The following is a 24,187-nucleotide window of genomic DNA, read 5'->3' as shown; positions in this document are numbered from 1 at the left end:
CTTTATTTACATTTTTATCGACCAGAATTTATTTGAAATTATAAAATATTCCACCTTTTATCTGCAATATTCAGCTAATTACCAAAATATTAATATACATAAATGACTGTACCCGAAAAATTATATTTTTCTGGAAAAATTTCCAATTACGAACGCTCAAATTTCAATTTTTTTATGATATGATTGGCAGTCGTGTAATAAACAAAACGCTCAGAGAATTTTTAAAATATTTTTTTTAAAGATTTAAATTGTTTATAAACGGAGTCAATAATATATGAATGACAAGTGATATGTCACATTTATGTAAAAAAATATTTTGAACATTTTAAATTACACCTGTCCAGATGATGGATGATACAACAAAAAAAGTGCTAGTCATACAGTATTGTACAAGACCAATGCGTTTTTTGCCAAAAAGACATCATTATTCAAGAGTTTCTAATAAGAAAAGAGTGATGTGTAAAAAGTCTATAAACTCCTTTTTTATTTAGTAATGCAATTTTGAATTTTCACATCGAAGACAGACATGGCGATGGAAGAGAGAAGATTTTCGAAGATGCAGAATTGGAGGCATTACTTGATGAAGACTTGCGTCAAAGTCAAGAATAATTGGCACATCATTGGGAGCGACTAAATAAGCAATTTCAAAACGCAACAAAATCATGGAAATGATTCAGAAGCAAGTAAATTAGGTGCCGTATGCCTTGAAACCGAGAGATGTTGACCGGCGTTTGTTTGCTTGTGAACAGTTGCTTAAAAGGTAAAGCGGAAGGGATTTCTGCATCGCATTATGACTGGGGATGAAAAATGTGTCCATTACGATAACCCCAAGCTCAGAAAATCCTGGAGATTTCCCGGCCATGATTCCACGTCGACAGCAAAACTTAATTTTCACAGCTCTAAGCTCATGCTCTGTATTTGGTTGGACCAGCTCGGCGAAGTGTGCTAAAACCTATTATAAACTGTTAAAACCGAGTGAAACATTCACAGGCGACAATTAATGCGTTTGAGCAGAGCCGAGGAAAATGGCAGCAATACGTGAGACACGACAAAGTGATTTTGCAGGATGACAATGCTCGACCCCAGATGTTGCCCCCTTTGACTATAACTGGCACACGGCCTGGCTGACTAGCACTTCTGGTCTTATGAAGAACTAAGAAATCAGATAGATTCATGGATCAATTCAAAAGACGGCCAGAAAGATGGGAGAAAGTAGTGGCCAGCGATGCACTTTACTTTGAATCGTAAATGTATAACCAATTTTTTACAATAAGGCCTCAAATTTCGGGATAAAACGGCGGAAGCAAAGTTGTACACCTAATACAATAATTATTTACAATTCCAATATTACAGTTGAACTCCATTTATCAGAACTAGAGTCATCCGGATTGCCAAATACCCAAATCATTGTCGGGAATTAATAAATAATGGCTTTGTTTTTTATTTAGCTTTGCAATTAACTTTGCTGGACATGTTTCAGTAAGTTTTTAATGTGATTCCAATTCGGTGTATTATTTCAAAGGCAATAAAATCTGGCACTAATTAATCTGAATAATTGGAGTTTTACTGTGTTTTTAAAAAAGCAAAAAAAAACATGTTTATTCAATATCCACATAAAATTCAAATATTTTTGACATATTATTCAGAGCATAGACCTCTGGGTAATCATTATTTCAAATATCATTTTATGGCCCACAAGTTACTTAAAAGTCATAAGTATTATTTTCAGAGCTCATACCAACATTACATCAAAATTTAAACAAATGTCTTAATATTATTTGTGTTTTTTAAACTGATTATTATTAATATCAAATATACCTGTTTTCATAATGTGTAGTTATACTTAAACAGTGTTACCATGGGATTCTATTGTATCATGGACCCCTCATAGCGAAATTAAAATTAAAAAGAAAGTCATTTCCTTTTTTTCATTACTGATATGATTTCTCAATGTGTTTAAAGCTTTAGAGATTTACCACATTCAAAAGGCTTTATTTATAGTCATCCATCTTGACTTAAACAAAGTAAAAAAATATCCATTCCCTCTCTACAAAGAAAAGCTCGATATAGGTCAGTGCGGGGCGCGGACGAATATTTTGGTATACATTTCTAGTATTTCCCTGTCGTCAGTTGTTTGCTTCACTGGAATCTGTCAACAGGTGCTGGGAATTCAAATAAATTCCGAGCAATCCTGGATTCACCTCATAATATCTGAAAAACAAAAAAAAATTACTATTAAGTTTCCCCAAAGAACAATTATTGTCATAGCCATTTGCAACAAATCTTGATCATTTCAGTCAAAATGATCAGTCTCACGCTTTAGATCCAGTTCAGGAATACGAAATATTACAGTAAATATTACCATGTAAAATAAATATTCCTTGCAGTGGGGAATGTAGGTATATTGTTGGTAACAATAATATATCTACAGTCGTCTGCATACCCACACACCTTGGCAAGTCATTCTAGATTTGTCTCTCCTAGTAAACAGTCGCTCTCTAACCACAGTATAATAAGTATTTATAATAAAGCACAGTCAACTATAATAAGTCTTATTACTGATCTTCATATACCACCATAGGGTATAACAACTGGCGATGAGGATAATTTCGGTATTGGAAAGTGTGAGAAGACCAAAATAATCATTTTCAAGGATTATTGGAGAAGAAGGTCGGCTGTATTATTGTCGCTTGCGAGGCAAACGACAAGGTCTGTAAGATTTTTTTTTAGATTTTTGAGGGGACCAGGAGACCATCATCAAGAATCACCGGAGAAGAATCAGCAGGGTTCATCACTGGGAGGCCAGAAATCCAACATCGCCAGGAGGCGAGATCTGGAACTAAGGGGCCTTGGAAAGGATTGTCGGAGCAATCCATCGCATCTGCGTCGTGGAGACCAGAAGGCGCGGGACATCCGGGTTAGCGGCAGGCAGAAGCGGCCAGGCAGTGGACCATTGCTGACGGAAGCTAACGGGACCAGAGGGCAGCAGGAAGCAGCCAGAATACAGGAGGACACCCTAGGACAAAGCAAGGAAGCTGGGAATCTTAAAAGCTAAGTCATTCTTATTTCCGAGTCGTGTGGGTAGACTGTGTAGTTTGGGCGTGTGGCATTGTTCAGTTGTAAGTAGTCCTTACTATCTTTTGTGGGTATAGAATCGTCACGAATTCAAGCCTTTAATCACCGATTGGATAACTGGGAAGAATTCAATGTAAAACTTTTGCAATTCTTCGTAATTAATGATGATTATAATGCCAATAAAAAGCTCGCGGTTTTATTGAATCTCTTAGTAACTTGCCAACGTACAGATAATTTCTTAATCTGATCTAAGTGTCTTTTCCATGCCATGTTTGATCCATTAATTCTAACTATTTAACAACCCTCCTTGGGAATCAAATTCAAGACCTCTGGCATAGTAGGCTTTGATTAGTTAAACTTAGATGGACTAATCTTCACTCGATTTCTTTTTTCAGAATTTTTACTTGAGAGTAGCTATCAAGTTAAAAACACTCATCCAGAGTTCTGGTTCTATTTCATACACTGAACTGTATTCTCCCCATTCCACTAGGACAAGAGGACCGAGTGATTATTCAAAATGCAAAACATTTTTATGAAATACCTAAATCAATTAATAAAGAAATAAAAATATTGCAGGAAAATGAATTTAATTATCATAAAAATATCCTCATCGCCATGTGATGGAGCATAAGGCACTACATCGTTATACCAAATGCAGCACATATGTTACTCGAAGGTGAGGTGAACAGTCTCACGCTTAAGGTGGCAGCCTAGGGACAGTGAAATACATCAGTATTAAACCATTATTCAAACCAACATTTTATGCCCACCTTGCCAGGAATCAAACCTTAAGCATGGTAGGCACGCACGCCAACCGCTACACTTCGAGGCAGACCAATCATCATCCGATTTCCTGAAAATAGCCATCGAGTCAAGATCAAATAAACTTAAAGGGGTTTTTATTTACCTTATGTCACGTTGGTTCAGCCTGGTAATAACAGCAGGTTTGATTCTCGGGTGGTTTCGAGGACTGTGGAGGCCACGTCCAGTAATAAGGAAAAGCTTCATGTTTTGATGTTTATTCTTTTCCCGTAGAGTGTGAATGTGTTTATCCAGAAACATATCCAAAACTTGGCAGGCCTCCGCCACATAAAGGCTATGCAAGTCCAGTGTGTAGGCGTCTTTTTTGGAGGTATTCGCCTAATATTCATTTTTATTAACAATATGTATTGAATTCTTATACACAGTGTTTTAGGGCCTAACTGCAAAACTTCAGAGGAACACTACCCGTGGTAAACTTTTGAAAAAATCTTAATAATTTTTTACAAAAAACATTTTTTTTTATTGTTTGAAAATGGAGTAAATCTTTAATTTCTCAAACTAGCATCCCTTCCACAGACCCCTACACACCTCCCCCAACAACAAGAATTGAGATAAAAAATGAATTTGACCAATCAAGAGATATGCATTGGATGCGGACAAGGGAAGCCGCTAGGTAGGAGGGAGGTAGGGGTTTGTGGAAAGGATGCTAGTCTGAGAAATTTAAGATTTACTCCATTTTAAAATTATAATGAAGAAATTCATAACAAAATTTACCATGGGGAATGCTTCTCTGAAGTTTCCCGGTCTGGCCCTGAAACACAGTGTACAAATTAATTATGAGATTCAGGCTTTAAAAACACAAAAATAAATCTAATAACAGAATAAATTGTTTTCAATTACTTAGAGAAGTGAAAGCAAAAGTGGACTACCTACAGGTTTGCTTAAAATGAGTTGACAAATGGAATCTTGGAATAGTCGAATATTGGATACACTATGATAATACGAAGTTAATATTGACGGCAAAGCAGAATATCCATTAGGGTGGATAGATCTTGTATGGAGAAAAAAAAAATATCGAAATGGCCCAATGCGTAAAAGATGTTCCATAGTATGTAGAATAAAAGAAAAATAAAGTAAAAAATTATTTTTTAAGGGTAAGGTTTTCCGCGAGGGGGTTGAATATTAGATTTTTTTAAAGAAAGACATGTTTTGGTAAGATGATTTTGGGTACTAAAATACTGTTTTCCTGCCATTTAAATAATATATTACGATGGATTTGATAACTAACCCCTTCCCCGCATCCTCTCGAATCAGTTCGTAAAACTGCATCAAACTGAGCGAACGGCTGTTAGAAAAGCATGCGCGACCGCTGTTCCCGCTAAATAAAATACTATTATATTGTGTGAGTCTATGTACTTGAACTAGTTTTGCACTATAGCGATATTAAGAAAAGACATGATTTGCCCTGTTTTTGGGTCTGGTTGTGATATGCCACCAAATATGCTTTCTACCTATGAAAACGTAATCTGGTACGTACAATGGCATTTAAACTGACATGCGACATAATGAAGACATTTCTACACCATGTAAAGAAATCGTCATGAAGCTAACTTCTTAAAAATTACTTAACTTTTTCTTCCAAAAGATATCTAAAAATGATGATTAATCCCAATAACTTAATACAAGATCATATTGAGAAAAATAAGAGTAAACAGAAGCAGCATGTGAGCGAGAGTACTGACTTTTCAATACAGTAGGATATTGTTGAAAGCACATCCCAAATCTCAAAGACTTCACACTTGAAGTGACCAAATTTTAAGCCATAGCTAAAACGAGCGAGCAGGGACAGCTATCGTGTCAGCTGCACTTTAAGATGTTGGCCTTATATCAGAAAGCAACTGATCGAACGTCATTGAATTTAAATTCGGCGTGAGAGAACAAAAACAAGAACCATTTTACCATCTCAGCCAGTTATAACAGATTCTGATCAGATTAATTTATATTTTAATGGACAAGACTATAACATTTTTTAAAAAGCGGAAGAAAAATCAAAACATAAGTCCGTTAAAAGAACTTAAACCAAAGCATATTGGTCACGTATCTGTAAATGTCGGAAGAGTTAGAAAAATTGGAAAACAAAACAAAACTGGTTGCGATTGGATTCAATGGAACAATAGTTTGTGTGCCAGTTACATGCCAATAAGCTTTCACATTGTCATATTTTTTGCAAATTTAGATGGAACTACAATTGGGCTCAGAGGCTTCACGGGAGAAATAGGAAAACTGTTAGATGGCGAGAAGCTGCCTATAGTTTTATTCAAGAAAGACTTAAGCACTGATCAGCTATTAATGGACATTGTGAAGCTATCAACTAAATGAAACTAATTAACAAATGCAATTAAAGTCTGTCAAAGTGAACCCCTAGAAAAATTTGGCACTCAAGGTGGCCTTCAACCGCAAACAGGATTCATAAGCTTTACGTATCTCAATTCAATTTTTCAATTCAATTCAATTCATTTATTTAAATATAACATATACATTACAAACATATATTCAATACGTACATATTATAAAAAAGAAAAAAATACATGAAAGAGACTCATGTCAAAGTAGTAGGAGAATCCTGCTCCGGAAAACCCTGTACAAAACCCACAATAATCTGTCCGAGACATAAGTTATATTAATGACTTTCATTATTAAAGTTTGTGGACCTATATGGTTCAACAAAACCATCAAACATTTATGGTGTTTAGCATTTGCATAAGTTTAGCATAAGTCAATCGCTTTATCTCGTGGTTTGTCCAGTGAAATGAAATGAGTAATTATTACGACCCAGTTATTTTTAAAAAAACTGACTTCGTATCCTAAGAATGTTCTTTTATCAGTGCTAGCTAACAAGAGAGGACACGTAAGAAAAAAATATTTTTAGGAGAATTCGGAGAGCTTGCAAAATAAAACGGACTGTAATGAGGAACTTCAGCCCTATGGGAAATTGGATACAAAAAATGTTTTCTTGCGCGCGGTAAAAATTAGAGCATTAAATTGTACGGCAAAATTTCTTGAAAATGTACAAAAAAAATATATATATATTAATAAAATTGCACTACTTTGAATGACATCACTGGTTCATATGAACCATCCAGTGATATCCGGTTTGGTCACCGTAAACGAACCAATCGGAAGAACTGCCAGAGAATCTCTGACGTCACATGCGGAGTTATTTCAGAAATATAAAACTTTAAAAAATCATAGCGCTGATAATACGACATAAAAAAAATAAAAAAATTGGCTTAGTTTAATATTACATTAACAAATAAAAAAAATTAAAAAAGACACTGAACTTCCTCATTGCAACAAGTATCCAAATATTATAAATATCAGAATGCGATATTTGTGCAACAGATTATGTGGATTTGACAAAGTGAGATAATCTGACAGAGCTACGAATGACTGAACAATTTACATATAAGAAGTCAAGTCACACGAATTGTAAAAATAGTTAAGAAAGCGTCAGTTTCTGTCTGCAGAAACCAAAAAAGAAATAGGTTTATAAAAAAACACCAAAAATCAAGAAAATTAATGCCAGTATTTGACACTAGTAATAACCGTCAACTGTAACTTTGATGTGTTTTTTGGCATTAAAAATATAATATTCTGAAACGCTCAAAACATATATATATTTTTTTAAATTTATTTTTTTTCCTTATGTTTTATCTTTGTAATAAATACTAAAAAAACATAAAGAAATTTTTCTAACTCAAAATTTTTTTTTAATACTGCAATGAAAATGCTAAACTTAACAGCCTCGCAGCAAATATTATCATAATATATATTGTGTTTATTTTTACCATAATCTGGTAGGTCATAGAACATCTTTTCCGCACAGGGCCATTTTGAATTTCCAAAAAATAAGAAATCGAACAACATTAATATCCATGGTTCCAAACACATGCTCTGTGTTTGGTGGGATCAGCTGGGTGTAGTGTTTTATGAGCTCCTCAAACCCAACAAAACCATCATGGGAGATCGCTATGCATCAAAGGAGATCACTATCTATTTGAGGCAAGCACTGAAGGAAAAATAGCCGCAATACGAGAAAAGACACGATAAAGTAATTTCTTAGCAAGGCCAGTCAAAACATACTTGGAAACGCTAAAATGGGAAATCCTACCCCACCCGCCGTATTCACCGGACATTGCGCCTTCCGATTACCGCGTGTTCCGATCAATGACTCATGGTCTGGCTGAGCAGCACCACCATTCATATAAAGATGTCAAAAAATAGCTTGATTCATGGATAACCTCAAAAGATGAGTCATTATTTGTATGTTGCCAGAATGACTGGAGAAAGTAGTTGCTAGCAATGGACAATACTTTCAATGACATGTTCTTTACTAATTTTTAAAAATAATGCATTAATTTTCACGAAAAAGCAGCGAGAACTTATTCAAATCCCCAATATAATAATATTCTGTAATAGCCATACCTCCATAATCTCACTAGCTGCCAAGCTGTTGATGTAGTCATGTTTCCTAGTATGGAGAGCGGCCAACTGGGAATAATATGATGCTGTTTGGGTCATTCCTTTCTTAAAGTATTCCTTTGCCTTGTTGTAGTATATGTTCCGTATTTCTAGATGTTTCACTGCTTCATCCCTATATAAAAATTATAAAGAATTGAGATGGACAGAAAAAAAGCTGGGTTGTATGTAGCCCTGTGGCAGCGTTGGAACACCACTCTATCACAATTTGAATCTCATTTTCTAGAAGCACTATTTATGAGTTGAATAGTCCCAAAATAACGGAGTTTTTTGTATATTTATATTCGTCACTGTGTTATTTACATAAGCCTTTTTTAATGTTATAATTGTGTTATTTTGTTGCCACTATGGTTTAATGGTCTAATTTAATGATTTTTTCAAATCTCTCCTAATTCAATTTTCCTTCTACGGTAAAACATGTGTTAATGATTGGTGAACTAACTTGTGAATTACGACGTCATAAGTATGTGTTTCCTTTAAATTATTTATTGACAATTCTTGATGGAATTCCATTGTAATGATGTAATAACTTATATTTAAGTATAAGTTATTAATTTAAAAAATACTTGGTTACACTTCCACTTATTTATTTTGACCAATTAGCGCTTTCACCCTCTAATGGGCATCTTCAGACTGGTGGATATTATACAATGTAAGGGTAATTTATATAAAACTAAATATTATCTTAAGTGTAGGTACATTTATAAATAAGTTGAAAAAGATACAATACGCAATATTTCAATGGAACAGAGTGAGACAAATTATTGAAACATATGTTGGCGGTGTACTTTAAGAGAAGATTCTATTATATGAAAAATATTTATTGTTTTATTACAATGTGCAGGGTCCAATTAAGGGGGCTAATAAGTGTGGGTTTTTGAATTCTATCTGCTGATTTATTAAAATTCTAGCGCTATTACTTTTTATCCTATTTATTTCTAAAATTTCCAATCTATCTAACTTTTGACCTTTATGTCCTACATGTAAATTTTTTATGTTTTTTGATTTGTCAAAATTATGTTTTAATTCATTTAAATGTGATGCATAGTTTGATAAGTCGTTATTTAATCTATGGGAAGCTAAATGTTCTTTCAGAAGATGCCCATTAGAGGGTGAAAGCGCTAATTGGTCAAAATAAATAAGTGGAAGTGTACCAAGTATTTTTTAAAATTAATAACTTATATGTGAATATAAGTATTTACATCATAAGTATGTGTATTTAAAATGTGTTTAATTTTTATGACTTAGTAAAAGTTTTTCGATATTATGTCCAAGAAAACACTTTGTTAAAAAATATTTTTAATTTAGTGATTTTACACAATGTAATTAAATTAGATATTTTTAAAAAAATGAGACAAAAAACAAAATGATTATGCACCTGTAATTTTTTATGGTGTTTTCATCAATACCAGGTGTCAAATTTGTAGGGCCCTCAGATGCCATCACCTAAAACAAATAATTGATTTGGATAAAATTGTAAATAAAATTTGTAGTAAAGCTGTTTAAAATATTATTATTCTCGTACTTTAAGTTGTTCCTTGTTAGCTCTGGCCAGCAAATCTTTCTCTTGTTCCATTAATATCTTCTGAATTTCTTGTTTACTTTCATCTTCGGCATGTGTCATTGGTATTTTACCGGTAGATACCAGTAAAACCTGCAGAAATTACAACATTACATTCCGAGAAACAATACAAAGAGGTAGATTTGAATTAATGTTTCTACCAAATTGATCAATAAAACTTTATGATTATTTATTGGTTTGAAGAAATGGCAACAAACCCACCAATACATAAGAAATATATTAAAAAATGCAAAAACTTAAATAAATATTAATATATCTTCAGGTTTCTGACAAAAGTTAGTAAGATAAGAGAATGAAGAGTACAGTTCTGTGAGTAAATATGAACACCCTGAATGAGTGTTTTTGACTCGATGGCTACTCTCAGGCAAAAAGGAAATTGAATGAAGATCAATTCACCTCGGAGAGTACAAGCCTATAATTCCTGGATTCGATTAATTTTATCGTCCCTGGACTGGCGCTTAGTGTGTAAGACTTATCATTACGATTGGAGTACAATTGCACGACTCACTAACATTTTTATTATTGATATTTTAGTCTGTAAAAATATTTTAACTGATTTGGCAAGTTTAGAAGAAATACTTCTTTTATAAATACATTCAAGAAATAGTTTTACTTGGCATGTCTGTTCGAAGTTGTTATTGTGCGCATTCAGCACTTCCAAGAGAACTTCAGGATCTATATCCGGAAAGAGCTGGATAAGTTTTTGACGCGTCAATCTTGAAGCCAAATCATCGGGTGTTTCTTTCTTCCACTCTGATATGTTGGTTTTATACTGCGCTAAAGCAACCTCCATATCCATTATTTCACGCAAATTAGGAACCACGGGAACTTCCCCCATTCTTTGGGCTTCTTTTTCTTTTGTCAAGAGTTGTCTGAAAATATCCATATAGTGCTTAAAAATAATAAACAGAATCAGTAAATCTAGTATGGCAACATTATATAAAGTAAGTGCGCTTGTTACCTTGCGAAGTCTTCATCTTCCTTAATAATTGCCTTCAAATATTCCTTTTGAACATCAATCTGATTGTACAATGATTCTAACCACAAAGCGTGAATTTGACTTAACAGAGAAAAGGGCATGTGAATCACGGGCTCCCAGTTATGATCAACGGTGCAAGATCCAAATATATTGTGAAGATTGGCGATGAATTCGTTCCCTACAGTAACAGATATAATATTCTGTTCATCTTCCTCTTCACTACTATCCCGATGAGTTCTATTGGACGTTCCGAGAACACTGTCTGTTGAATCTGTAGCTTTTTCTTTCTTTTCATTTTCTATGGAAGTTTGAGGGAGAATCTTATCCCCGTGAATTTTCCTGCGAAGTTTCATGACGTGTTCAGAATAATAAGCATCACTAAAAACAAAGTTTTCCTCTATTTGTTTTTTTAAATTTATGGATGTCTCTGAAATAGACGTGTTTGGCTGACTAGCAGTTTCAACAATCTCAACGTTTTTCTCTTCAAAATTATCAGGGATATTTTCATTTTGTGTGTCAGTTTGCAAGGCTAAACTTACTGCATTTTCAGCTTGCGTTTCTAACACAGGAACCGCTGTTTCTTCCGAAGGTATTTTGTGCTGCACTTTAAGTAACAAACCATTTTCTGTTTTCCCATCTAACAATATTCCAACAGCCCAATTCATATCGCCATTGCACTGATCCAAAATGTCTAGTAAATAATCTTCTGGAATATCATCAAATAGAACTCGCATATTTTTCAAAGATTCAATATTGTCTTTACTGCCTCCTTCCATCCCGGAGAGTTCCTCGTCATCGCATGTCATGGTTCCTTTGTCTAAGGCGACCTTTAAACGAGGTGACGATTTATCAGGGAAAATAAACAAACTGTTAATATCACGACTAACTGGCGTCAAAATGTTGAAATACCTTAAATTATCAGGCATTATATCAGAACTAAGAGTATTGGTAGAAGCATCACATACATCTTTGGTAGAAAGATTGTTCCAGTATTCAGAGGATAGGGAAGAATTTCTAACAGGTTCCGTAACACAAACCCATTCTGACATAGAAGAGTTAATGGGTTCCCAATCTATACTTTCCGATGAAAACAATGTTTGTTTTCCTGACTTTTTGCTGTCACAGCGCTGCGGCTTGGGCACCTCAGAATACTTGTCAGATATCTGACAATCTGACATGGGGCCGGCAATTTGACTTATTTTTTGTTGAACATCTAGATCTCTCTTAGCGCTTTGTCCTGATATATCGTCCCAATCTCTAATAGGGCTGGGATTATTATTCCGATTTGTATTTGTAGGAGTAACTATAGAACTGAAACCTGAATTCCTGGGTTGCCAAGAAGGACTATTGGGAAACTCGGCTGGTTTTTTACTCTGGAACATATCATTTTCTTTTACTTGTGGTACAGAAAAATCAATCAGATCACCAATCTCTACTTGATTTGGGGCAAGTTTAGGAAGTTTTCTGTATACTGGTGGAACCAGCCCGGGTGGATATTGTAATTTAAAGAAATTGAACAAGGTTTCTGCAGTTATATTCTTTTGAAATTGTTCGAGCATTCGATTGATAGTAAACAATGGAACTTGGTGACTATTCTTAGTGAATAACTTCTTTGCCTTATAAGCCCATGAAGTTTGAGGCTCTAGAACATGCAAAATATAACCATTTTCGACTGCGTTGATTACATAAAGCTGCATCGACCAAAGCTCCACATTGGTGTTGTCAATAATTATGGGACTGAATCCATTACATAGTTTTTGTTTAACCCTATTCTGATTCCAGGTGTGGGCATCTCCTAATCGACTTTTATCATACTTATAATTATTGTTGACCATAAAGAAATCATCAGTACTGAATATGTGTTTTGTGGAAACATCTTTGACGGTAATATCAATTATTTGTCGAGCTAAAGTGCTTTTCCCGCTGCCCGGTAAGCCTCGCATTAGAATACAAACTCGATATCCATTATTTATATCGTCGATCGCATTCTTTAAATACGTTGGTATTTCTGGTTGTGGTTGAGTGGAACTTTTAGCTTCTCTTAAATCCATTTTGGAAGTTTTGTTTTTTGTCGGATTACGTAATCGGGAAGAAAAGGAAAGATTATCTACATCTCTGGTAACTTCAGACTGTAAAGTATTCTGGTCGCTGCCTTTGTCAATCACTACAGTGTCTCCATTTAAATTCAATTCATTTGAGTTTGTTATTTTCATCAAATAATCTATAGAATGTGACACTGAAAGAAAAATCATATCAAAAATAAGTTACATAAAAATAAATCTTTTTAGCCCTTTTCTTGGCAGTGTATCCTATGGGATATATATGATTGAATTTTTTCTAATGAACTAAAACTCGAGTAAAACACAATTTTTCAGTCTTAACTGCATTTTCACAATTCATAAGAATCTTTCAATTAAACGTAAAAAAATATTTATTTTGTTCTGCTAAGATTAAGGTTAAACTATAAAATAAAGCGCATACATTTTTTATTAAGAATCCTAAAAATTATATAAATTACACTATATTGAGTTTTTCTACTGACATTTCTTGGTGGAACTGCAATTTTATTATAATAATAAAAATACTTTATAGTTTTATTCCACTTTTATTTATATTTTTTTTTTTTTTAATTTTACTAGTGACCGGGTTTCATCGTGACCGACATCTGTCTGTCGACATTATCTGAAACCCGGTCACTGGTAAAAAATTTATAAAAAAATTATAAGACTATAAAGTATTTTTATTATTATAATAAATTACACTATTTAATAAAATGGCAGCAAATAAAATTTCCAACAAACATACAAACACACAACAATGAGGAAGCTCAGTGCTACGAGAAATTGGATATAAAAAAATATTTATACAAGCCATAAAAGTTAGAGCATTTAATTGTATGGCCAATAAAATGTGGGTAAAATTAGTAAAAATGATATTATTAATTGAATCGGCATTCACTTTGTAACACTTCATTATATATTATTATGGAAATAAAACTTTATTATTAGTGTTACACAATTCGTAGTAGTGTTCTTGTAAAATAATAAAATTGTGTTACACATTTAACAAAGTTTTATTTTCATAATAATTTAATAAAAATAAACTACTTGGAAACGGAACAGATTTTTGTGAAGAATCAATTATAGCCTCGTTATGTGTTGTGATAGATTTCCGGTTCCCAGGTAGCCATTTTTTTAAACGTGTAGTGTATTTTGACAGCTACGGTTTCTACATTTAAATATCAGCACAACTAACCGATGAAAACTCAGGACGTCACGAATGAGGTAATTTCAAAATTACAAAACTTTGAAAAATAATTGTGATGATAACACGATACATAAAATTCAATTAAAAAAAATTGCCTTAGTTTGATAGTCAATAAAACAATTATTTTTTAAAAACCACTGAACTTCCTTATTGCAATACTCTAATTTACAATTTGACTACTTACTATACAATTAACGGTCAAAAGTTAAAGAAAGTGTTCCATAGGTTTAACGCTAAAGATGTCACCTCTAAACTAGTCGAATAATATGTTTTCGTGGAGGCACTGTTTGAGAAGAAAATATGAAAGTCTAGGCATCTTTACATGAACCGTCACCAGTCACTGCACATTATATTGTGTAGCATTCACCATTTAGCCCATGGAGCCTGTGAGTCTTACACAATCCCTTCTTCAAAAATACACCCATCTCTGTTGAGATACCAATCTATCTGTTGTAGGTTGAAACCGGTATTGGTCTACAGTGGATTTGAACATACTTAAATACTAAACTTCTTAGATTTTTTCTGTTTTCAGATGCTGGTGGTGTTATGGTAAAAAGAGCTAAAAGTACATGGCATAAAAATCCAAAAGAACAACATCAGTATTCTAAAATATAATTTAAAGCAACTAGATAAATTACTAAACATCTATCATACATAAATAATTATTAATTCAATAACTACAATAAAGCAGGGAGACATTTTAAGACGGACTATTTGGAAAATAGACAGCTTGTAGATTTTTTGTTTTCATTGAAGCTTATAAATGGCAATAATGAATCACTAATTTACTTAGCCTAATTCATTTTCATATACCCATGGATATTAGTCATCGAGCCAAATTATTTTACTCCCCAGACATTAACACAAATGCAGTAAAGAATTCTTCCATCAACAGAATTTGCAATTCTTATAATTGTCTTGTTGGAGCCGAATATTTTTTTTACAATTTCATCAAAGTAAATGCAACCTATATTAATAAATGAGGCCCTCAGTATCAAAGATGGCCAAACACTAAAAATAGTATTAAAAGCGGCCAACTGCATATTTAACACTTAATAAAAATAGTGTTTCTTGTTATGTTAACCTTTAGGTTCATTGTTCAAAGTACTAATGGCACCAAACATTATAAAATAAAAAATATTGTTTGTAAATATTTCAATTAAAAAATGTTATTACAGACTTTTGTCATTTTCTCAAAAATATATATGGGATTGTTTGCCAATCTTTGATACTGGGGGCCTCAAATATCTATTTATACATTTTCATTATATTGAGTGTTAACTTAAATTGTGTTCGTTTTTTTCCAAATTTAAAAAATGGTCACCAAAAGTTTTAAAAATGTAAAGGTTATATGTATGTACGTCATTTGAAATAAAATTTTATGCTCTACAAGATATTGTGTTAACATTATATATTTTATTTTATTTGATTACAAGCCTTCAAAATGGAATGTAAAGTAGAATGAATTGTATAATTGTATTTATGTGGAAAACTGATTTGGCTTTATTTTATGTTTTTTTTATAATGTTGTGTATATTTTTTTGCACTGCTGTTGTTTTTCTGAATAAACAAAAATAATTTTTAAAATTTAAAAAAAAATAAATTAAAGTGAGCATTATCAACACCTCATTATGTGTGCGTTCAATCGAGGGAATAAAGCTACCTAAGCTTCTCGCAATATTTGCGCAGTGTACGGTGAAGATGCTATAAATTATTGACTTTGTTGTAAAATAATGAAGGAGAATACATTATTGACTTTTTTTTTTTAATTGTGACCTCTTATTCTCTTAGTTTGGAAAAAAATGTACACAACTTGGAATGTAATTTGTTTTCTTTTGTTGTTTGAGTGAGTGTTTTATTGGGCAAATTCTGTGAATGTTTCCAAGGTACTTAAAGGTTTTGTTTAGTTGTTTGTTCATTTTATTTGTATTATGTTCTTCTCCCTTTGAAGCGGGATCCAGTGGGTACAGCTGTGGTCCCAATTTTGAACTAACACTTTATTCCTTCCCTGTCATACAGGAAAACTAGAATAAGGTGAATGTACTGACCATGTTTATTTGATTAATGACAGATTGACTATACTGCAGTGAGGAGTACAATGAAGGCTTTTAAAATTGTGTAATTTTTCGCAGTTTGAATAGAAAATTATATTTTTGCTAAATCAGTTAATGAAAAATTTATAGTGAATGAGCAAAAATGACATAAGACATTAATTTCAGAAAAGGGCGGGCACATTCATTGTATAAATTTTTACATATGTCATATATCAATACAATATTTTATTTATGTTTTATCTGTGACAACTTGCATATTAAAGAATCAGGTTGTGATCCCGTAGTTAGTGTTGCGGACTCACGGATCAGAGGTTTGAGGTTCGAACCCCACTCTACCCCGACTTAATTCCCATTTTCTAAGAGTGAGTTATTTACAACTCGTTGAAAATGGCCCCAAAAATCTAAATATTTGGGTAAATAATAAGAACGCAAATATTTCTTTTTTTTAAATAAGAAAAAAAAAATGTATGTATTATACCTACATGTATGAAATCATTTTTAGTCTAGTGATAAGTGTTTAACATATAAAATTACATTGTTAATATGATTGTACATTCCAATTAATAAAATAAAGAAAAAAGCAGTAGCAAAATAAACAACAGCACATAAATACAAATAGGAGAAATCCAGGGTTAACTGTTACCTCATGTGAAAAACCATTTGATCAACCACTCATATGCCCAAGTTAAGAGACAAAAGATTTATAGTAACTTTCCATTTTACTGCCACGTAGATAATAAATCCTGCAATATTTATCAAACAATAACTGGTAGCTCTATCGTCCCCAATCTTCCCTCAAACACAGGAAAAATTCTGAAGCAGTGGTTTTATCCCGGAATAACCCACAAGATATGATTTCCATTCCACTATAGTCAACCAATTTAAAAACTGCTTGGAAGAAAATAAAATGAAGTAAATAAATCTCTTTTATGCATATTTCTTTATAGTGAGTTTATTTGTTAAAATTAGGTTGGCAACTCATTTAATCCAAGACTTTTAAATACAAATCACCATATCGTGAGGTAATTACTACAACTAGGTTACTTCATTTTGTTCTTTTAGATATTCCAGAATCCAATACAAAACTCAATTATTACAAATGAATATCTAAATATACTTTATGGTAAAGGTTTATTTATCTTATAATAATTGTACAACTGACAAAAACAAGCCTTGATCACTTTTTCCTTAAATCTAGTAAACGGTACAAATGGTTTAGCTAAATGAGGAAGTTTAGCCATACTAAAAATTGGATACAAAAAATGTATTCTTCAGCGCGGTAAAAATTAGAGCATTAAATTGTAAGGCGAAGTTTCTTGAAAACATGTGAAAAAAACAATAAAAACCAACTATTTTGAATGACATCACTAGTTCATAAGAATCAACTGAAGGGAGAATTGTGACAGATGTCCGGTTTACAGTAAGTCTACCGACCAGCCACCAGAACTCACTGAGAAGAAGGGGAAAAGAACTTGAGATGCCATATGCGGAGTAATTTTAAAAATACAAAACTTAAAAAAATTATAGCGCTGATAATACGATAAAAAAAAAAATTGTGCTTAGTTTAATGATCCATTAACAAATATTAAAAAAAAAAAAAAAACACAACTTCCTTATTGCTACTAAAATTTATTTATTTTTTGTTTTTGAATTAAAATATAATATATACTGTGTTTTTTCTGTTATGTATGTACATATATTTGTTCCGTAACATAAAACTGATTAAATCAGTATACGCAGAGGCCATTTCTACGTGGGATTTTTTTTGTAATTTTATTTTGTTTTATGTTATGTTTTTATGTACAGTAATATTTTTTTTAAATAATAGTGTTTTTACACTGGATTATTTCATAGTCCATGGACTGGTTCTAGAAAGGTGGGACTAATCATATTACCCTCACAACAAACAAAACAAAATAAGGTTTGAGATGCGCTGCAGTTGGTGTATCAATGTCATGCCCTGTGGCATTATCAGCAAAGGCTGCTCGCCTACATTCAATAATAATACAAGTATACAGATTTACCATCAACAAGGTAATTTTAAACAATAGCGTATTTATGAAGGAAAAACACTCGATACTCGAAATAAAACTTTACCGTGTTTCAATTGTTCTTCTATACAAAGTTGATATTAAATGTTTCTTTAGATATACATGCGTATTAACCTTGTATTAATGTAATAATTTACTCCAGTTTAAAGAGAAGACCTTTAGCTCTATTGCATAGAACAGAAGCGTTCCAAGTGTTTAGTTTAACAAAAAATATGTAACGGACGATTTCAGTTTGCACTTATAATTCTCGGCCTGAGTACCTACAGCCCGTTGTATTACTGTAAACTGTAGCTAACTTCGTGGTTGATACTATAGAATGGTTTTTGTTTGTATGGGTGACTCTATTGGCCAGTGGCCTATTATTACTCTAAGGTATTAACAGGTGTTCTGATGGATATATTTTACCTGGGCCGCGATTACAAACACTATTATCATAGGTACATCGGTATATTTACATGAAAATTTTAAGTATCTTCATCGATAACCTGTAATTGAACATGTTTAGAAAAAAAATTGTATACATATGATATTTTTCATACAGAAAACTTAGTATTACTTTGTAGATAAAATTGAAGATAAATGTTAACTTCCCACTGTAACACTGGCTCAGAAAATATTTGGAGACCACAAAATTGTCAAACGTGTGACTATTGTGCCATAATATTGTGTTAGAATAATTAAGTACCTGCAATGAATATAAGACTTATACATAATAACTAAGACAAAAAACATATTTAGTAACTCTTATCGAATATACTTAAAAACACTCCATGGTGGCACATCATTGCATTGGTATGCCAATAGCTTTAAGTTAATATTTGTTTGTACGAGAACATGACTGAGAAGTGAACCAGATATAAAAATAATTTTTAAAAACTTTTGTTCATTGAGTTTTTACTACGATTCTTTTATAAGTTTAATTGAAAAGAAAATAAAGACAAGTTTGCAGTGCTATATAGAGATAATTTGGGATTATCAATATTTTTGCATTAAAGCATTAATAATCCTAAATACGATCAATTATTTTAGCTAATAGACATAATTCAATAAAAATTCGCCGTTTTAACACAAACTACACCAAAACATGTCAATAATATTTGAAAGGATGTTTTGCCGCCAAACAAAGCGATATAAATACTTAGTAATATTATAATAGCACTCAACTTATCTCAATTTGTTTTTATCCTCGGGCCATTGTGATTGAAAACTTAACATATGCTCATAAAAAGCGTAGATAAAAAATTATCTTCATATTGATTTTATGCGTAGAAAAAAAAATGGATCACAGTTCGTGTACAAACATGATAATAATAATAACAAATAAAAGTTACTTACAATTTCCCTGGCAGTAAGATAAAACTTTTCGAATAACACTCTCTTCCGCTATACTTCCAAATATTTCTTTTAAAATATCGAAGGTTCTTTCGTCGAATTCAGGGACAGCATTATTACGTTCCTCAAATAGTTCATGGCCGTAACACGACATTTTAATGGACAAGTATGTTATAATTGTACGATAAAAGTCTTACATTTCGCGTTAAATGAAACACTACTTCGCCACAGTCAAAATATCACACAATGGCATGTAAAATCAAATTTGATAAAATAGCAGGGTTCACCAAAACACAACACATCATAGCCGTCAAGTCAAAAGTGACATAAACAAAAAACTTAGTGGTAAAAAAATATTATGAATCCCAGCAATCCAATTACAACCACAAACAATATTAACGTCGGGATGGAGAAAGGTGACCAAAGCCAAAATATGCTGAGAGTGTAAATTAGAAATGAGTGATTCAGATTATGACGCTCATTTAATTTTTTCACATATCAAATAAAAATGTATTAACATCGTGTATCTGAAAAATATGTACCACAATTCAAAAAATATTTAATATTGTGAGAGAGTTAGCATAAGCGTTATAAAATTAAGATATTTTTGAAAATATATTATGTAAGGCGTAAGACTGCAAAAACATTTTTGAGGCATCAAAAAGCCAAAACTTTGTTATCGACCCCATAAAATACCATTAAAAATATTTTTTTTCTTTTGGGTTACTTCGCCACATTAAATTTCAATTTCAATTCGAGGAATATGACGCTTTGTACCCGATAGATATAACCCGCTATACCTTTATTTTAGAGGCTTGTCAGCAGGGGGGAAAGAAATGAAATTGAAGGAAGTTATAAAAAAAATCATAACACCCAGACCAATTGTGATTATTTCTTACAACTGGCGGGAATCAAACCCGCGACGCCAGTTTCACAGTTTTCTTATGTGCTATTGCGCCACAGCCTACAGCACATCGGAAGATTAGCTTGAATGATGATGCTTTTACTTATTTTGTGTGTTGTTGGATAGTCAGATGATGGAAATAAAAAAGCTTTAACACCTTTTGTATCCTACTGTGTCCTTAGATTAAAAAATATTGTATCAATCTTCTCATCAAACTTCCAACCCCGCTCACATAAACTCCAAAGTATACCATATCTGCAACTACAAATATGACCTATTTAAGAATTATTCATTTCTACGGGGTATGATTCTCGGAACTCTGATCCGTGTATACGTGACACTAACCACGTGACGCAATCATAAATTCAAAATAATAGGTATCTAGATGCATGATGACAAAGCACTTCATCTTAAAAGAAAGATTGGTCTTGAAAGTTGACGTGTTAAGTTATTTTATAAAGATGATGGGTGCGGTTGTTTTTAAAAGGCGGTAGAAAGTACATAATTTTAACTGGGTTTTACGATCAGTTTACGGGGAAGGTCATTGTTTATATTGAAAATTATAATTAAAATTAGTCGTACATTATCTCGTAATTACATTATTATTTAGATACAATTTTTTTGCAACAGAGAGAGAAAACAATTTTTAGAAGGGAAATTGAAAGTCTAGGCATTTACAGGGCTTAATTGATTGACCTGTCATTAATTAGTTTAAGTGGTCACTTTACACTATGAAACATTCATCATTATCGGTATAATCAGCCACATGATAAAAGCAAGGTTTCAGTTCAGATGGATGAGTTGATGAAATGTCCATGTTAAACATGGGCAGAATGGTGAATGTTACGTTTACACGTAAACCAGCAAATGACAGGTCATAAGTTCTGTAAATGCCTAGATATTCATATCCCCTGCTCATAAATGTTTTCTCTGTCTGTTGCAAAAATTTAGATCTATAAATCACTCCCTAGGGAGAAAATTCAGCCTGTTTACGAACATTTGGACGTACTCAAACTAGGTATAATGTAATATACAAGAATCTATGGCAACTTCGAGAGTTTTGGGCGCCGCGGGCGGTTCAAGACTCAAGACGGAAACGAGCAAAGCAAGAGCATTGAATGCTTAAAAACCTTGGTTTTCCTAAAACTTTCACAATACATATTCTTTATAAAACTGGTTGACAGAATTATTACCTAGTGTACATTATTCTGTATGTTTGCAAATTCACGTAAGTAGGTGTACTCTTATATTTAATATTTATGTCATTCAGGGTTGCCAGACTGGATCAAGCGAAAATAGGTAGATTCAGAAAAATAAATCGGTAGATTTCGGTAGATTCGGGGGGTGAAGAGGGGGAGGGGGACAAAAATGAATTTGACAGTTGTTCAAAATTAAAGCAAAGTGCTAGCAGAGATAATGTAGAACTATTACTAGTAGTGCTAGCTGTTTCGTCCACAGCCTACAAATAGTCGAAAATGCATGATAAATTAACAATTGATATTCAAAAGAACTGCAATATGTGAATCACCAAAACATATTGATTCCGGCTAGCGAAACTGGCCTAGAACACAGGTAAATCTTATTTAATTACTCTGAGGTTATGTTAATATTTAAATATCTAATTTAACAATACTGTATTTTGTGTAACCATACAAATTCTTCAAGGGTTTAAGCCATAAATATTTTGATATAATAAGTGTATGTTGCTAAATAAATTAATGTAAAATTAATAAAAATATATATTTAATTATGTATATTGTATATTAATATCCGTTCTGTAGAAATTCAAGTATTGTGTATTGTAAGTCTGTCAATGACTCAGTATAAATAGTTTTTTTTTGCAGGTAGAAGCGTCTTGCACCATAGAGGCCCTGAAATTGATGGCTCTTTTCTGTCTCTCTATGTCCTGGTCATTTTTACAATCATCAGTCAAACTTTGTTGTCAAAAAAAATTGCCAAACAAATAAATAATTAATATTTTAAAGTTCTTTAAATGTAAAAACTGCTAACTGCTTGCTGGTGGCAGTTCACCACTGTAATTGGGCCTCACGGCCTGTTGTGGTGCCAAAAAAAAATCGATCTTGTAGAAAAGTCCTGGGATTAAATATAACAGTTAAAATAAAATAAAATAAAAAAGGGAATTCTCTCCACATTTTTATGTATATGGCAATGTGTTGATCATCACTATATGACTTTCGGATTCTGAAGTACCATTCTTGACATAACAAGATTCCAGCTAGTTTTGTCAAAACTTGTCTCTTCAAATTTGTCATAACAATATTTCAGCAACTTTTGACAAAAACTTGTCGCGTCAAATTTTCCTTTTCAACCTTCCATCAAGTTTGTACCAAGTTTCACTGCTATCTGGGTGATAAAGACTGTTTTTTTGACGGCGCTGCGTCATAACATAACAAATATAACATAACATAACAAATATAACATAACATAACAAATATAACAAATCTGCGCTACTGACACAGGCCGGCCAATGGCGGGCGGGAATAAGCCGACCAATCCCGCCGCGAGAGAGATAGCGCGCTGTCGCCCACTCTATCTATCTCTCTCTCGTCACGTATAAGGACTACCTCCCTCCGCCACCCGCCCGCACTAGGGTGCAGACCGCGCGGTAAGAAACATGTACAGAGAAAATATTATTATTAATCAAATAAGGGCAGCAATGCAATATATTTATAAATTTAATAATAAATCCTAATTTTATAGGCCTCGGTATAACGAAAGCCACCCCTGAAGGTAACAAAATAAAGTCTTTATTGGGGAGCTGGCATTTCGTGTTACATATACCGAGGTTTCTACACTATTCATTCAAGAGGCCCCAGGAAGGGCTGCTGAGTCTATACGACGTCCGTAACACTGCTGAAGTACTGAACAAATTGCTTAAAACAATTCAACTAAATTTAAATAGATAATTGACTAAAGAAAAACCATTTATATATTTTTTTGTATGAAAGGTGATCCCCTTACATTTCTCCTCATAAGATAAACAAAGAGATACATACATTTTTTAATAATGTTATGAAATTCTATGGCCATGATGTATTTGAAAATAACCAGGAATCACCATTTACCAATACTAACCAATTAATTTCATTAATTTATCATTAATTACACACTTATGTACGATATATGAGCAGTTGTTTTGAAACAATCAACAGATGGCATTCGAAGTGAGCAAACAAACAATAAATTATTATAATATATAGGTATTTGTATTGAAAATTTGTTCTATGGAGAAAAAAATAAGGAAATTTAAAGAAATCATTAGAATTTCAAGAGAATTCGGTAGATCGTTCCCAAAATCGGTAGATCTACTGATTTTGGGAGCAATTTACTGATCTACCAAATTCTATTTAAATTCTACCGATTTCTATACATTTCCTATTTTTTTCATAGAACAATATTCAATACAAATAAAACGAACACATATTATAATTGATTTTTTTTTGTTTGCTCACTTAGGTTACAATATTCAATACAAATAAAACGAACACATATTAAAATTGTTTTTTTTTGTTTGCTCACTTAGGTTACCATCTGTTGTTTGTTAAAAACTGCTTATCTATCGTACATAAGTATATAATGAATGATATAATAATAAAATTAATTGGTTAGAATTGGTGAATG

The 24,187-nt window shown here is 32.6% G+C and overlaps 1 protein-coding gene across 2 annotated transcripts; it reads right to left on the bottom strand.

The window, feature by feature from the left end:
• Window positions 1-251: 251 nt before the first annotated feature.
• Window positions 252-19,969, bottom strand: LOC148279486 (uncharacterized). 2 transcript variants are annotated; one of them, XM_088229848.1, is made up of 9 exons: window positions 19,645-19,969; window positions 16,902-17,001; window positions 10,920-13,173; window positions 10,572-10,830; window positions 9,902-10,030; window positions 9,755-9,822; window positions 8,323-8,491; window positions 3,983-4,215; window positions 252-2,211 (listed from the first exon to the last, which is right to left on the bottom strand). In XM_088229848.1, the coding sequence occupies exons 3-9, from the start codon at window positions 13,148-13,150 to the stop codon at window positions 2,127-2,129; spliced, it is 3,174 nt and encodes a 1,057-aa protein (XP_088085974.1). In that variant the 5' UTR covers window positions 13,151-13,173; window positions 16,902-17,001; window positions 19,645-19,969; the 3' UTR covers window positions 252-2,126. The 2 variants fall into 2 exon arrangements, with proteins under 2 accessions (XP_088085974.1, XP_088085972.1); XM_088229846.1 differs by lacking the exon at window positions 16,902-17,001.
• Between the last annotated feature and the right edge of the window lie 4,218 nt (window positions 19,970-24,187).

This window comes from Micrasema longulum, unplaced genomic scaffold, assembly GCF_059751315.1.
Source record: "Micrasema longulum isolate JH-2025_06_02 unplaced genomic scaffold, ASM5975131v1 h1tg000720l, whole genome shotgun sequence".
Taxonomy (NCBI): Eukaryota; Metazoa; Arthropoda; class Insecta; order Trichoptera; family Brachycentridae; genus Micrasema; species Micrasema longulum.
This window is presented reverse-complemented; position numbering and strand designations above follow the sequence as displayed.